The sequence below is a fragment of the Nansenia antarctica genome, assembly GCF_963989245.1.
Source record: "Nansenia antarctica genome assembly, chromosome: 7".
Classification (NCBI taxonomy): Eukaryota; Metazoa; Chordata; class Actinopteri; order Argentiniformes; family Microstomatidae; genus Nansenia; species Nansenia antarctica.
Genome location: NC_137677.1, coordinates 57,314,708 through 57,327,207, shown reverse-complemented (window position 1 = coordinate 57,327,207; position 12,500 = coordinate 57,314,708). Strand labels below are relative to the sequence as shown.

At 44.5% G+C, this 12,500-nt stretch overlaps 1 protein-coding gene across 5 annotated transcripts in view; it reads right to left on the bottom strand.

Moving 5' to 3' along the window:
• Positions 1 to 12,500, bottom strand: part of kalrna (kalirin RhoGEF kinase a) — a gene marked incomplete at both ends in the record, with an annotated part of 159,815 nt that overhangs the window by 40,007 nt on the left and 107,308 nt on the right. For all 5 annotated transcript variants that reach the window (XM_080535635.1, XM_080535636.1, XM_080535637.1 and 2 more), the window contains 17 exons: positions 1,701 to 1,803; positions 2,078 to 2,220; positions 3,735 to 3,836; positions 5,145 to 5,335; positions 5,796 to 5,907; positions 6,487 to 6,579; positions 6,899 to 6,988; positions 7,433 to 7,502; positions 7,880 to 7,989; positions 8,296 to 8,362; positions 8,596 to 8,714; positions 9,577 to 9,759; positions 10,160 to 10,282; positions 10,573 to 10,688; positions 10,889 to 11,003; positions 11,433 to 11,582; positions 11,887 to 12,105. In XM_080535635.1, the coding sequence (XP_080391761.1) occupies positions 1,701 to 1,803; positions 2,078 to 2,220; positions 3,735 to 3,836; positions 5,145 to 5,335; positions 5,796 to 5,907; positions 6,487 to 6,579; positions 6,899 to 6,988; positions 7,433 to 7,502; positions 7,880 to 7,989; positions 8,296 to 8,362; positions 8,596 to 8,714; positions 9,577 to 9,759; positions 10,160 to 10,282; positions 10,573 to 10,688; positions 10,889 to 11,003; positions 11,433 to 11,582; positions 11,887 to 12,105 (2,106 nt within the window). The remainder of the gene's footprint in view (positions 1 to 1,700; positions 1,804 to 2,077; positions 2,221 to 3,734; positions 3,837 to 5,144; positions 5,336 to 5,795; positions 5,908 to 6,486; positions 6,580 to 6,898; positions 6,989 to 7,432; positions 7,503 to 7,879; positions 7,990 to 8,295; positions 8,363 to 8,595; positions 8,715 to 9,576; positions 9,760 to 10,159; positions 10,283 to 10,572; positions 10,689 to 10,888; positions 11,004 to 11,432; positions 11,583 to 11,886; positions 12,106 to 12,500) is intronic.

Genomic DNA, 12,500 nt, shown 5'->3' with positions numbered 1-12,500 from the left:
AAGAGAGCAATAAAGGCTATAAACATTACAGTAACCTAATCGGGAATTCAAAAGACCGACATAACTTATTTTCAAAGACAAGAGCAGAGAATAGAGGATAATACACCCCACTTTGAAACTCTATAATAGAAACCAAAAGTAAAACCGTGTTTTTCAGATGAAGACATTCTCTCCACGAAGGGAAAAGGGAGTCCTAGCTAACTGTCAGAACAGTTGAAGCTGTTTTGTGTCCCGAGATCAAAACAAGGGGAGGGTTCATGGATGCTGCCTCGGCCTGTAAAGAACACAGAACACACAAGGACATTGAAAGAAGGGCTAGCCAGGACTCAGACACACACACACACAGGCCTGTTCCACAAACTGGCCTGCACATCACAACCATTCATCACCAGCAACATAACTAGGCAATGTCACTCCGTTCGGGTGGCGATCTCCTGCTGTTCACATGTGCAGGAGTGTGTGCGCGAGAGGATGTGTCTATGTGTGAGTGTGAGGAAGTGAAAACGTGTGTGTGTGTGTGTGTGCTTATGTGAGTGTGTATGAGTGTGTGCGCACAGCGCAGTGACATTTAGCACTGGGTTAGAGTGTGGGCGTTGGGGTGAACCATGTGAAAAGGCCACAGGACGTCACACTGGCCTCCCCCCCCTCCTCCCTCCCTCCCTCTCTCTCTGTGTTCCCTCTCAATGAACTCTATAGCAGAGGAGGGAGAAATAAGACCCCAGAATGAGACACCCTGCACTGGCTGGTCTCCAAAACGACAGGCAGATGGATTCAGCCTCAGTGTTCTCCTTGGAGAGGGAGTGAGTGTGTGAGTGAATGTGTGTGTGTGTGTGTGTGTGTGTGTGTGTGTGTGTGTGTGTGTGTGTGTGTGTGTGTGTGTGTGTCACAGGGTGAGTAGAGTAGGGAAGGGTCCCAAAGATAAGACAATAAACAGGCACAACTAGAGACAGTTTCATAACAACGTGTCCATCATTTTCACTCCCACACACATACAGCATATCTATCTGACTGAGAAGAAGGATAGAATTTGTAGGTTCAGTGTTTTCGTACTGCACTGATGCTATGGCTGTATATGTGCTTGGTGTTATCATTGTGAGTTAAATCAATAAATATATCAATCAGTCAAGCCGGGTAGAAATTCAGCTGCAAAATACTTATCTGAAATACTTTTTGGAATAATCAATGAAAAGTATCCTTACTTTGATTTCATATGGTCCTTCATATGTGGCATGGGGACACAGGTCCAAACAAAACCTAAATAGACTTTTCATGCTTGTTTCAGATCATTGTTGCTGTTCTCTGTAACGTGTGAACCTATAATGGAGTGGCAAAGCCCCTGCTGAGATCATAGGGAAGGACAGGGAAACCCCGAGTCTGGAACACCTGTTAGCCATCAGCTCATCCAACCCACAGGGGGGTGGAGTTAGGGAGGAGTCAAGGTCAAGGTCTTTTTTTTTATTTACACAACATGCTGAATCCTGATTCAACCCCCTTGTCTGAGAATCCCATCCAACCCCACCCATGCAAGGTGGCAACTGCCACGTTGCGTAAACACCGACCAATCTTTTCGGATCTATGGAGACAAGGCTTAGGGCTTGTTTTTGGAATTCAGCCACAGCAGTACTTGAGGAGGTATTACACTGGAATCAGATAAGTGCATTCCATATCTTATGTAATAGAAAGTCAAATGGTTTTCCTACCTTGTCACTGTCCACTGTGTTCTGGGAGGTCCTCGAGGCGATGGAGATGGTGTCAGGCTGACTACTGCCATCGCCCTGGCTGTCTCCGTCATCACCGGTATCCCTGCACCGCCACAAACAACCATTCAATCGCTGTTCTTAAAGGGGATGTTTCATATCTTCAACTATCATCATGCAATACATAAGAATTGTATAGCCAAATCTATGGACTAGGTTTCCAGACCCAGATTAAGCATAGTCCTGGACTACAGACCATATCGAATGGTGGATCTCTATCGAGAGTGCATTCTAGTCCAAGGGGTTGAGCTTAATCTGTGTACGGGAAACTGCTCCACATAAATAGTGACAGGAGCCTGCCATGTCTGAATGCTGCCCACCTCTTGCTGTTGTTGCGTGGCTTGTTGGGGGTCTTGGGCATGTGTATAGGCTCCTTCAGCGCTCCCTTGAGGTGGATGATCCTCTCCTGGATCACCTCGCGGATGTTCTTGATCCACTCCTGCTTCGCCTCAATGCTGGAAGCCTGCGGAGGATGAGGATGATGTTGTTTTATTCTAAAATGTTGTTTGTTTTAGGTCTATTGTGTTTCTATAAATGGATGCCCTCTTAGCCAAACACATTTGGGATAATAAATGTGACCGCAGCTGGTGAAACCGGGAACAAGTCGGAAGGCGATTTTAGGTTCAGACTTTTATTCAGAAAAATGTAAATACATTTCTGCGTTGTTGAAAATCAGTGACACACTCGCTAGTCAACTAACACAGCTTGTTTTGTGAGCATGCTAACAATGTAAAGCAGTGTTATAGTTAACTAGGTAGTAGTGGGGATTACTCACTGAATCCATTGCATTGCAATATTTTTGGCTTGACTAGCAAGTGTGTCATTGATTTTCAACAAAATTATTTTTTTTCTGAATAAAAGTCTGAACATTTTGATTGGTTTGTTTGTTTATTAGGATCCCCATTAGCTAATGCCATGACATTAGCTAGTCTTCCTGGGGTCCGACACAAAAATCATATTTGGACAATTGTCAACATTATATACATACAGACAATTGTAAACATTGTATACATACTGTACATACATCATAATAACAAAAGAAAGGTGTATAGAATAAAATAAAATAAATGAAATAACAGATCAGCAAACAAGATAAATCATCTACTGTTCAAAGTTAATTGTGTTAAATGCTCTTTTATAATGTTCTTGAAAGTGCATCTAGAATTAGTTTTACGAACATGCTTGGGTAAAGAGTTCCATCCTGTAATGGCTCTGTAAATTACAGTAGATTTGAGAAGATCTGTCCTAGTTCTAGGTGGTAAGAGATATCCTGAAATGGCCTTTCTGGTCAGATAGTTATTTTAATTTCTGATGTACACTACTGTCAGAAAAGTACGGTGGTTTCTTGTCATTTATGACATTCCTGAAGAATATCAGAAGACTGGATTGTAATCTATTTTCTACAGGAAGCCATGCGAGTGGAACAGTGGAGAGCTAATCTAGCAGCTTTGTTTTGAGCAATTTTGAGTTTTCTTAGATCTTTCTTAGCTGCAGATGACCAAATGACTGGACAGTACTCAAGGTGTGACAAAACTAAAGCTTGAATCACTTGGCGACTTGTTCCCGGTTTCAGCAGCTGCTGTCACAAATATGACTTGACTTGAATTGAGTGAGTTGACATCACACAGCATACACTATTATTGGATTTGTGTTGTGTCTGTCAGTGGAGGTTCAAGAGGAGGGTGTTAAGGAGAAAAAACATGTTGACACTGAAGGTGGTGATGGTGTTACTGCTGCTCTCTGCAGACACTGAAGGACTTGATAGACAGGCCTGGTGTTCACTGTGTGTTACAGATTTGTGGAACCAGGGCCTTTTAGACTCAACCACTATAACTACTTCACTGTCTTCAATGACAGTGGATATCATAGTATGATAACGAAGTACAAACAAAGTACAAGTACTAAAAAAGTACTCAAACCAAAGAGCTGAAAGCATGTTGGAGATGAGTAGAAGCCTTTAGAGAGTAGGGTATGTACCTTCAGAACAGTCTTGTTGTCAGATGAAGGGGTTCTCCCGGCCCACAGGGCAAACTTACAGGGGTCCCCTTCAATGTGCTCCGTCACCCCCAGCTCCGATGTCTGATGATAGAACACAAAGGGCATTAGTGTGTCCGTCTTAAACACTATCACACATTTTCAATGGTCATTTGGAATGGGTCATTTGGAAACATACAGTGTAACATGGTACCAAGTAAAAGACATTAGATGTAAATAAAAACTGTACTGATTTCAATGTTCACTGTCTGACACCCCCGAGAGGAGCAGCTGCTATAGAACACAGGCGAATGCATTTATTATTATTATTATTAATAATAATAATAATACATTAGACTTATATAGTGCTTTTCTAGACACTCAAAGACGCTTTACAAACTGAAAAGATTGAGTAGTAATAATAAAAAAAAGAAACAAAATAAATAAAAAGAAAGTATAATTAAGGTAGTGATCTATATATATATATATATATAGTAATGGATTGTGGAAGGGAGGTTTAATTCAGAACTGTAACACCTCCATCTGCTTTGCATTTCATATATTCAGCACCTGCTCCAGATTATGCTGTAGGGTCTCTCACTTCCTTAAAAGCACTCTCCCCCTCTGGAACCCGTGGCAAAAGACTGCAATAACAGCCCTCTTAATAAAACACACACCATTTCACATTCACCTGTTATCCAGTGAACAGATGCTCTCGTTTAGAGACAATTGGTGCAGTCAAGGGGCTAAAGCATCTACTTAGCAGCATAGTATGAATCTCAGTGCTAGAATAGGACATATGCACCCGCCCACACACACACTCATGCATTCACATGCACACAAGCATACAGACACACACACACACACACATACACACACACACACACACACATACGATAGGGCCTTCACATCTCAGCCAGCGCTGGCTCCAGATCAAAGGAACACCAGCGTTAACCTCTCAGCCTGCAGAGCAGAGCAAACACCATCAGTGCTACAAAGCACCTGCACTCTCCATTCAAATCCCCATGACGCACGTACACACACACACACACACACACACGCACACACACACACACACACACACACACACACGCACACACACACACACACACACACACACACGCACACACACACATACACAAACACAGTTCGGCCAGCAACATGACTCATATTGTCTAAGCCCTATCTTGGGCCAGAATTCTCTTGAGGCGGAACTTCAAACTGCTGTAGTATATTGATGAAAATCAGTGAAATCATCTCATCAATAGCCATGAAGAGTGGAGTCTCACACCTCTTCCGATATTCACGGTATCTCTACGTTATTCATTTGACATTTTTCCAATGTGACTCACATAAGGCCTTTTGTATCATCACAAACAGTGTACCAAAACAACGGAGAGAGAGCAGTCCTACCAGCAGTTTGTTCTTGTACGCGTACTTGGTGCGTCCGGCCGAGTCCTTGATCTCTTTGGAGAACACCAAAGAGATCTCAAACAGGAAGAGGTGGCGGTCGCGGCCCTTCCGGATCAGAGACTTCGGATCCCACACCTGGAACGTGTCCTGGATGAACAGCTCTCCCTGCACGTCCAGGTTCTCATCGAATCCTGGTGGATCGGAACCACATGACACTTTAAAACACAGGAGGTACTGCAAGCAGCACTGCAGAAGACAGGACAGTGCCTAGCTTGTATTTTCATTTTCATATGAAGGGAACAGTGACATCAACTTTCAGTAGTTAAGTAAACAAACCCAAGTCCAGGTAAACTGGGTCAATTTTTTCGTTTGACATTGATGGAATACCATATCAAAGTAGGTCAGTTAGTGGTGTTTCTAAGTAGGCCACTTGTGGCCACGGGGTAACACACACACACACACACACACACACACACACACACACAGACACAGACACAGACACACACACAGACACAGACAGACACACACACACAGACACACACACACACACACACGCACACACACGCACACACACACACGTCCTTCTCCGACAGTCTATGCAGTGCCATATCCCCCCCTGTGCTTCCTCCTCCCTACAGTAGGGGGCCCTACCTTCCAGCATGCTGACGTGCATGGCATCGTTGGCCCTCCTGGGCACGCTTAACATCACCTCCAGGCCGTCCTTGATCTCTCCTTTACCCTCCTCACAGCACGACAGAAGCTCCTGTGTGTGTGTGTGTGTGTGTGTGTGTGTGTGTGTGTGTGAGTGTGTGTGTGTGTGTGTGGGGGGGGGGGAGCAAGAGCGAGAGCAAAAACAAAACAAATGAATGCTCCTGTATTTATTTATTTTTTGATCACTATTGGTCTTTTGTCAGACTTCGAAAAGTATGACAGGAGCTAGGACGCAGCACGGAAGGGGATCTGTATGTGGGATGATATGATACAGTGATACTGATTAATCTGAGTGGCTGAATTACTAAGGTGGTGGACAAAATAGCTATGGACAAATAATATATAGTAAATTGACCACACAGACACACACACACACACACACACACACACACACAGACACACACGATGAAGTGAAACAACAGTCTCAAGGGTATTCATTAAAGTTCCTATAAGAAAAAGTGTAAACAAACAGATGGGAGGGATGGAGAGAGAGAGAGGGAGAGAGAGGGAGAGAGAGACAGAAAGGTAGAGCGGCCCAGATGTTTTGATGTTGGAGCCGACTGTCCTCAGGGAGGAGGTAGGAAGATAAGATCTCTGGGGTCTCCCGCTGCTGTTCTCAGGGTCTCAGTACCTTGAGGAGGAGCTGGTACTTGGTGATCCTCTGCACTGGCTTGATAAGGTAGGAGGAGATGGAGTTGGCCAATCCGTGTCTCTGCTGTATCTCCTGCACACAGCACAGCACAGCATTGGTGACATTGGGAAGATCGAGAGCAAAAAAAAGCATGTGATAGATACACCGCAGTGTTTCGTAATCACACAACTGATGATCACTGCACCCGTTTATGAACTGCGTTGTAATGCACAGAGTAAATCAGTGGAGCAATCGAGCCGCGAAAGACGGATGGCAACGAATGGATCATTAGCACCATCTAGAGGTAGGATGGATACGTACATCAACAACATGTCTTCACAACCCCTTTGTGGATTCATCATGATGAATACATCTCTAAATGGAGATAATAGAGAACAACTGATTCACTTACGTCGAAAAAGCTGCCAGCATGCTCCAAGATGAGCTGGCTGGAATCTGGTTTGTTCTTACAGTAATTGACGTACATGTGGAATTTATCAGCCTGCAAAAACAGAACAGAAAAATACAGTCAAATCGAAGTGATTATACATCTGCATTCTTACTTATCTGTATATCATACTAATCATCTGTACATACTGGTGTATCATACTACATTTTACTGTAAGTATCCGTCACTGAGACTCCTTAATCCAAGCAGAGGCTTGCGTTTACATTTGCCATTTTTGCACACGCCTTTATCCAAAGCGACTTACAAACAAATACATCTGTCTAAGTAAGTGAATCATCTATCCAGAGCAGGAGATTTTAAGTTGAGCAAGACTATGATTTGGAAAGAGTCTATGAAATAATTGCCAGGGAGTAAACAACATTGGCTTGTGCTGATGACTCATGGGGCCACATGTGTGGGATGCTCTGGGTACCAGACAGACAGAAGGGAGAGGAAGCAGGCGGGAAGACAGGAAGGAATCAGACGGGCCCGTCTTACCCATGTGACGAAACAGTGACCCACATCCTCCGGTAGCTGTTCATAATTCACTAGTTCTTTCAGGAAAATGCTGGAATTGAATACATCACAAAGACGGTTAAATTGATTAGATTCGATTAATTTAAATTAAACGTTATTGTCACTGCAGAGTACACAACGAAATGCAGTTTAGCATCTAACCAGAAGTGCAAGTAGTGATATAAGAACTTGATATAAAAAAACATGACAATGATAGTGATATGTACAGTGTGGCATGTACGGTAGTTTAGAGGTATATACAGTTATGAGCTATGTACAGTTAAGCTACTCCGTTTCATCTCAATTGAATCAAGCCAAATCACATGAATTGGCATACAAAAAGCAATTAGATTGGTTTACCATGTAATAATGTGTGCGTCAAACAAATCTTCATATATCATTTCAAAAGGGATTCCAAATGACTCATACTTGCTATGGAAATCATAGATCTCCTGGATGTTCCCAAAGATGATGTGCTCCTTGTTGACGATGCCGGGGGGGATCTCCTCCACACCACTGGTCATCTCCCACAGGTAAGTCTAGAGACGACACACACACACACGCACACACACACACACACACACACACACACACACACACACACACACACACACACACACACACACACACACACACACACACAGGTAATGCATTCCATCTTCAAACACCTCAAATGTGACAGTCCAACCTTCTGACTGTCAAGACTATGGCAAATAATTCAGTGTACTTGTGTCTTTGAAGTTAACTAGAGTTACTAAAGCTGACTTCCTAAAGAGCCCAAGAATGCACCACAGAGCCGAACAAAGCTGTGAACATATAATATGTCAAGATGAATGTAAGATTACCTCTAAACATTCATGCAGATCCCTGACATATGCCTTCTCAGTCTGAAGAAGTTCAGCCATGATGAACCTGGGCAAACACACACGCACACGCACACACACACACACACACACACACACACACACACACACGCACACATGCATTGCATCATAAACCAGCAACGAGAATACAGTATCGAGATCACATTAACTGTACAATATCAGCATACATGATAAATAAAAAATAAAAAAACATCATTATTCACTTTATGTAACATTATGCTAACGTCGTTCATTCTCCCACTCCCTTCTTCTTCTACTCACTCTTTCTTCCTGGCCGACTTCCTCTTCTCCTCGTTGACCTCGTGGTTGGGGTCGCGCAGCTTCACCTCGGGGTCCGTCAGGCTGGCCGGGATGATGTCCAGCTCCAGGTCCTTATTATCCTACCAGAGAGAAGAAGAAAGGATCACTCACAACCCCGCTGCGCTGTGATATCCCCATTCACATCTGAGCCGACTCAGCAAAAAAACGACATCAAACAAGACAGTTTCTTCTCTGCTCTTTTTCAAGTCGGAGGAGGAAGAGTCTGTGGTTATGTGTTAGAGATGAGGACAGGGCTTTCAAATGAGATGCGCGGGTTTCGCCCCCTGGTCTCTCCTCTGGTGTACGACCTGGCCAGAGGCGTTTTTAGAGAGACACGCAGCTGAATTTCACCTTGTGATGAAAGAGATGCAGAGGGAATTCTGTTTTGATGCAGTGGGAGGCTGGTAGACGGAAAGATGCGGAGACTGGGCTTAGTGTAAGGCATGGAATGGAATGAGGAATGGTACCCATAGGATGATAATGTGTTTGATGCTATTCCTAATTCCGTACCATTCATTACCTAACATTTAACGTCTTCCACATTTTCCATCCACCAGCCTCCACTGATTTGAGGGTAGGTAGACTTTGTCTGTCTGGCTTGTCACCATAACAACGTGAGTCTATATGCACATACATATTTGATAAGACCTTGCTAGGGAAGGTGACTTAAGCTTGAGTTTAAGTCACTTAAGCTTCAGTTGCCCACTGAAAACAGGCGTATAACCAGTATATACTGTATATTGGCGTATATATATATATTTTTTTAAGAGCTCTCAGGTGAGTTCTCAAGTACAAACACAGGAATTGCTTAGATACATACTTCCTCTAAAACCACATCAGCTCATTTGTAGTTATTGGAGTACAAGGATAATTGTTTGGTTTGATTATAATGAGACTTCACCAAAGGGTTTAGCTTAGCCATGCCTAGCCTGGGGCCCTTACCTCAGAGCTGATCCCCAGTGACTTCTCCAGACCTGAGCGATACTTCCCCATCCTCAAGGAGAAGTCCCTGTAGCGCTTGTCTACCGCTGTGACCCACTTCTTCAGCTCAGTCACATGACCGTGGCCCTTCTCCACGAAGCTGTCTGCCAGCTGGATCAAGATCTTCACCTTCTCCTTAGTTTGCTGAAACAGAGGCGTGAGAGGAAATGTGTAAGTGTGTGTGTGTGTGAGTGTGTGTGTGTGTGTGTGTGTGTGTGTGTATTCCTGCCTGCCTGCCTGCCTGCGTGTGTGCGTGTGCGAGTTTCTGGGCGAGCGTTTCACTCACACAGCATGTACGCTACATGTCATCATCTACTCCTGAAGCTCGACAGAAGCCAGACATCCCTGAGGAGAAATCTCGTAACTCTTGCTCGCTGACTGAACCAGTGATGAGGAATGATCTCATCAGGCTATTAAATACACCCAGCACAGTTGGAGATGTTTGGCTAATATCAATAGCAGGTAGGGTCACAACACATTGACAGTGAGAGAGCGTGACAGTCCAAGAGCAGCGAACAGTAGCTCTGCTTTCCCCGCTCCATACCTTGGCCGAGACTCTGAATTCCTCATACTCCTTGAGTAGTTCCTGACTTCTCTCGCTGCTCTCTCCGGGGGAGGTGTGAGTGGAGAGGTAATACTCCCCTGTTTCCTGGATCCAGTCAAGGGCCTGTGGAGAAACGTAAAGGGGAGGGGGGGGGGGGGTGAAGAATTCCCACTTGCCCATTTCCCCCTATCCCTATCCCTATCCCTATCTCTCTCTCTCTCTCTCTCTCTCTCTCTCTCTCTCTCTCTCTCTCTCTCTCTCTCTCTCTCTCTCTCTCTCTCTCTGTCTTCCATCTTTCAACGGTGCCTCAAAAAACAGTTGGCCGTCAAAAAACAATCAAGAACCCATCTGCAGATGTTATGGTCGTATAAACACACTTTGGAGGTTTCGGAGCTGCGTTCAGGATCACTCACCTGTTTGGCACTGCGCTCGAACACCACGTACTGCTGGCACTGGTCCAGGCGACGCTTCTTCATGGTCCAGAAGTGAAGGACCCGGTTCTCCCTCTGAAGCAGCTCATTAAGGATGGCTACACAGTAACAGACCAGACCAGAAGAACAGAATAGACATTAGATACGTATAGTGCATGTGTAATTATTGTATAAGAAACGGTAGTCAAAACATATCCTAGCCCCTTGAGGGAGACAAGCCTGAACAGTAATTTAAACAGGCTGTGCTGTGCTGTGGAGTATTCCAACTTCTAGACTTGCATGGGCTCTTCTGACTGACCTTTGACCTGTTGCTCGGGGCCTCTGCCATGGCCGGCAGCACCGGGGATGCTCACGTTGTTCCTGTGGATGTACTTCAGGAACACCTCTGCATTCCTCCTGGCCAGAGTGCAGGCCTGGGGGAACCACAAAGAACTTCATGTCAAACGAGTCGACAAAAAATGTCCAACATGTGTGTTTTTGGGAGGGTTTACTATGTTGAAGAGTGGATACACGTACCGTAAACCACTCTTCAACATAGCACAACAGAGAGTGGCTAATGAGTGGGTATCGCATACACATAGCAGTAGGGAAACATCGATTCATCAAGGATAGACTTGTTCCATGTGTTCTGTCTCTATGGATTCATCAGACTTTCCTGGTTAGTTGTTCATGCTCAACAGTAACTGAACTTGCATTCATCATATTCAAGTCGACATTGTTATGCCAGCTCTGTAATGGGAAGTCAATAGCAAACCAAACAGAAGCATGCTGTTAAGCTGCTCCATGGGTACAGAATCAAAGAACACAGATGTTTACAGACGGTGGATATGTAATAATCCTACCTTGAGAAAGGCCTCCTTCTGCTCCAGATGCTTGCAGATGAGAGGGATGACGTGGTCCGTCTCGGACAGGACCCCCAGCTTGTCATGGCCCCCGCACCAGTCCTCATCCCTCCTGTACTCCTGCTCAAGACTCTCCAACACACTACACACCTGAGGACAACACACACACACACACACACACACACACACACACACACATATTATTAGCTACTAGGACACACTTCTACGAGGACACACTTCATAATCATAGATACGATTACTAATACAATTGTGTTTAGCACCTTTCATACAGTGGGGTTTTAACTTAACAGACAGAGCATTCCTCTTTACCGTAACTCCGGTCCCTTTATGATTTGGACAAAACTGAAGAAAAAACGATAATCCGGTGACACGCACTTCCTATCCTTGCCACCAGGGTGCGCCCTTTGGGAATTGGACCAGGAGGAGCACCCACCTGTTCAGAGGTCTTGTAGAAGGCTACGGAGGCGTTGACCAGCTTGAGCCTGTCCTCCATCTTCAGCATCAGCTGCTGCCAGTGCATGGCCACCTTCTCAGCGCAGCCCCGGATGGCGTCCGGGTCAAAGTGGCCGGCCTGGATGAGCGCCTCGGCCTTCTGCTGCACCTGCAGGGCGCTCTGGTGGGTCTTCTGGAGCGAGTTGGCGTGGAACAGAGACTGGGGGAGAAAGAGAAGGAGACAGTGTGATTGTTTGTTTGTTTATTTATTTGTTTATGAAAAGGATCCCCATGGCATCAGCTAGTTTTTCTGGCGTCCATCTTCATCCCATACATATACAACATTTCATTTGTGTTATATTATGTTCAGCATATGTGCACCTCTAATTATATTACATTAAGTGTAGGACTGGACTTTTTAGTCTTTAGTTTTTTTTGTCTATGTACCACTCATATGAATACCCATTAAAAACAAAAAAGCTTTAGATTTTTGGATGCTCCATATCGTGTATCATGTATAAGTGGAAGGGTTACTGTTTGATAAAGTGATCAATGCTACAATTGAATGTTAACTGTTACATGATATATTGAACTATTGTTCTGTGTCTTGTCAGC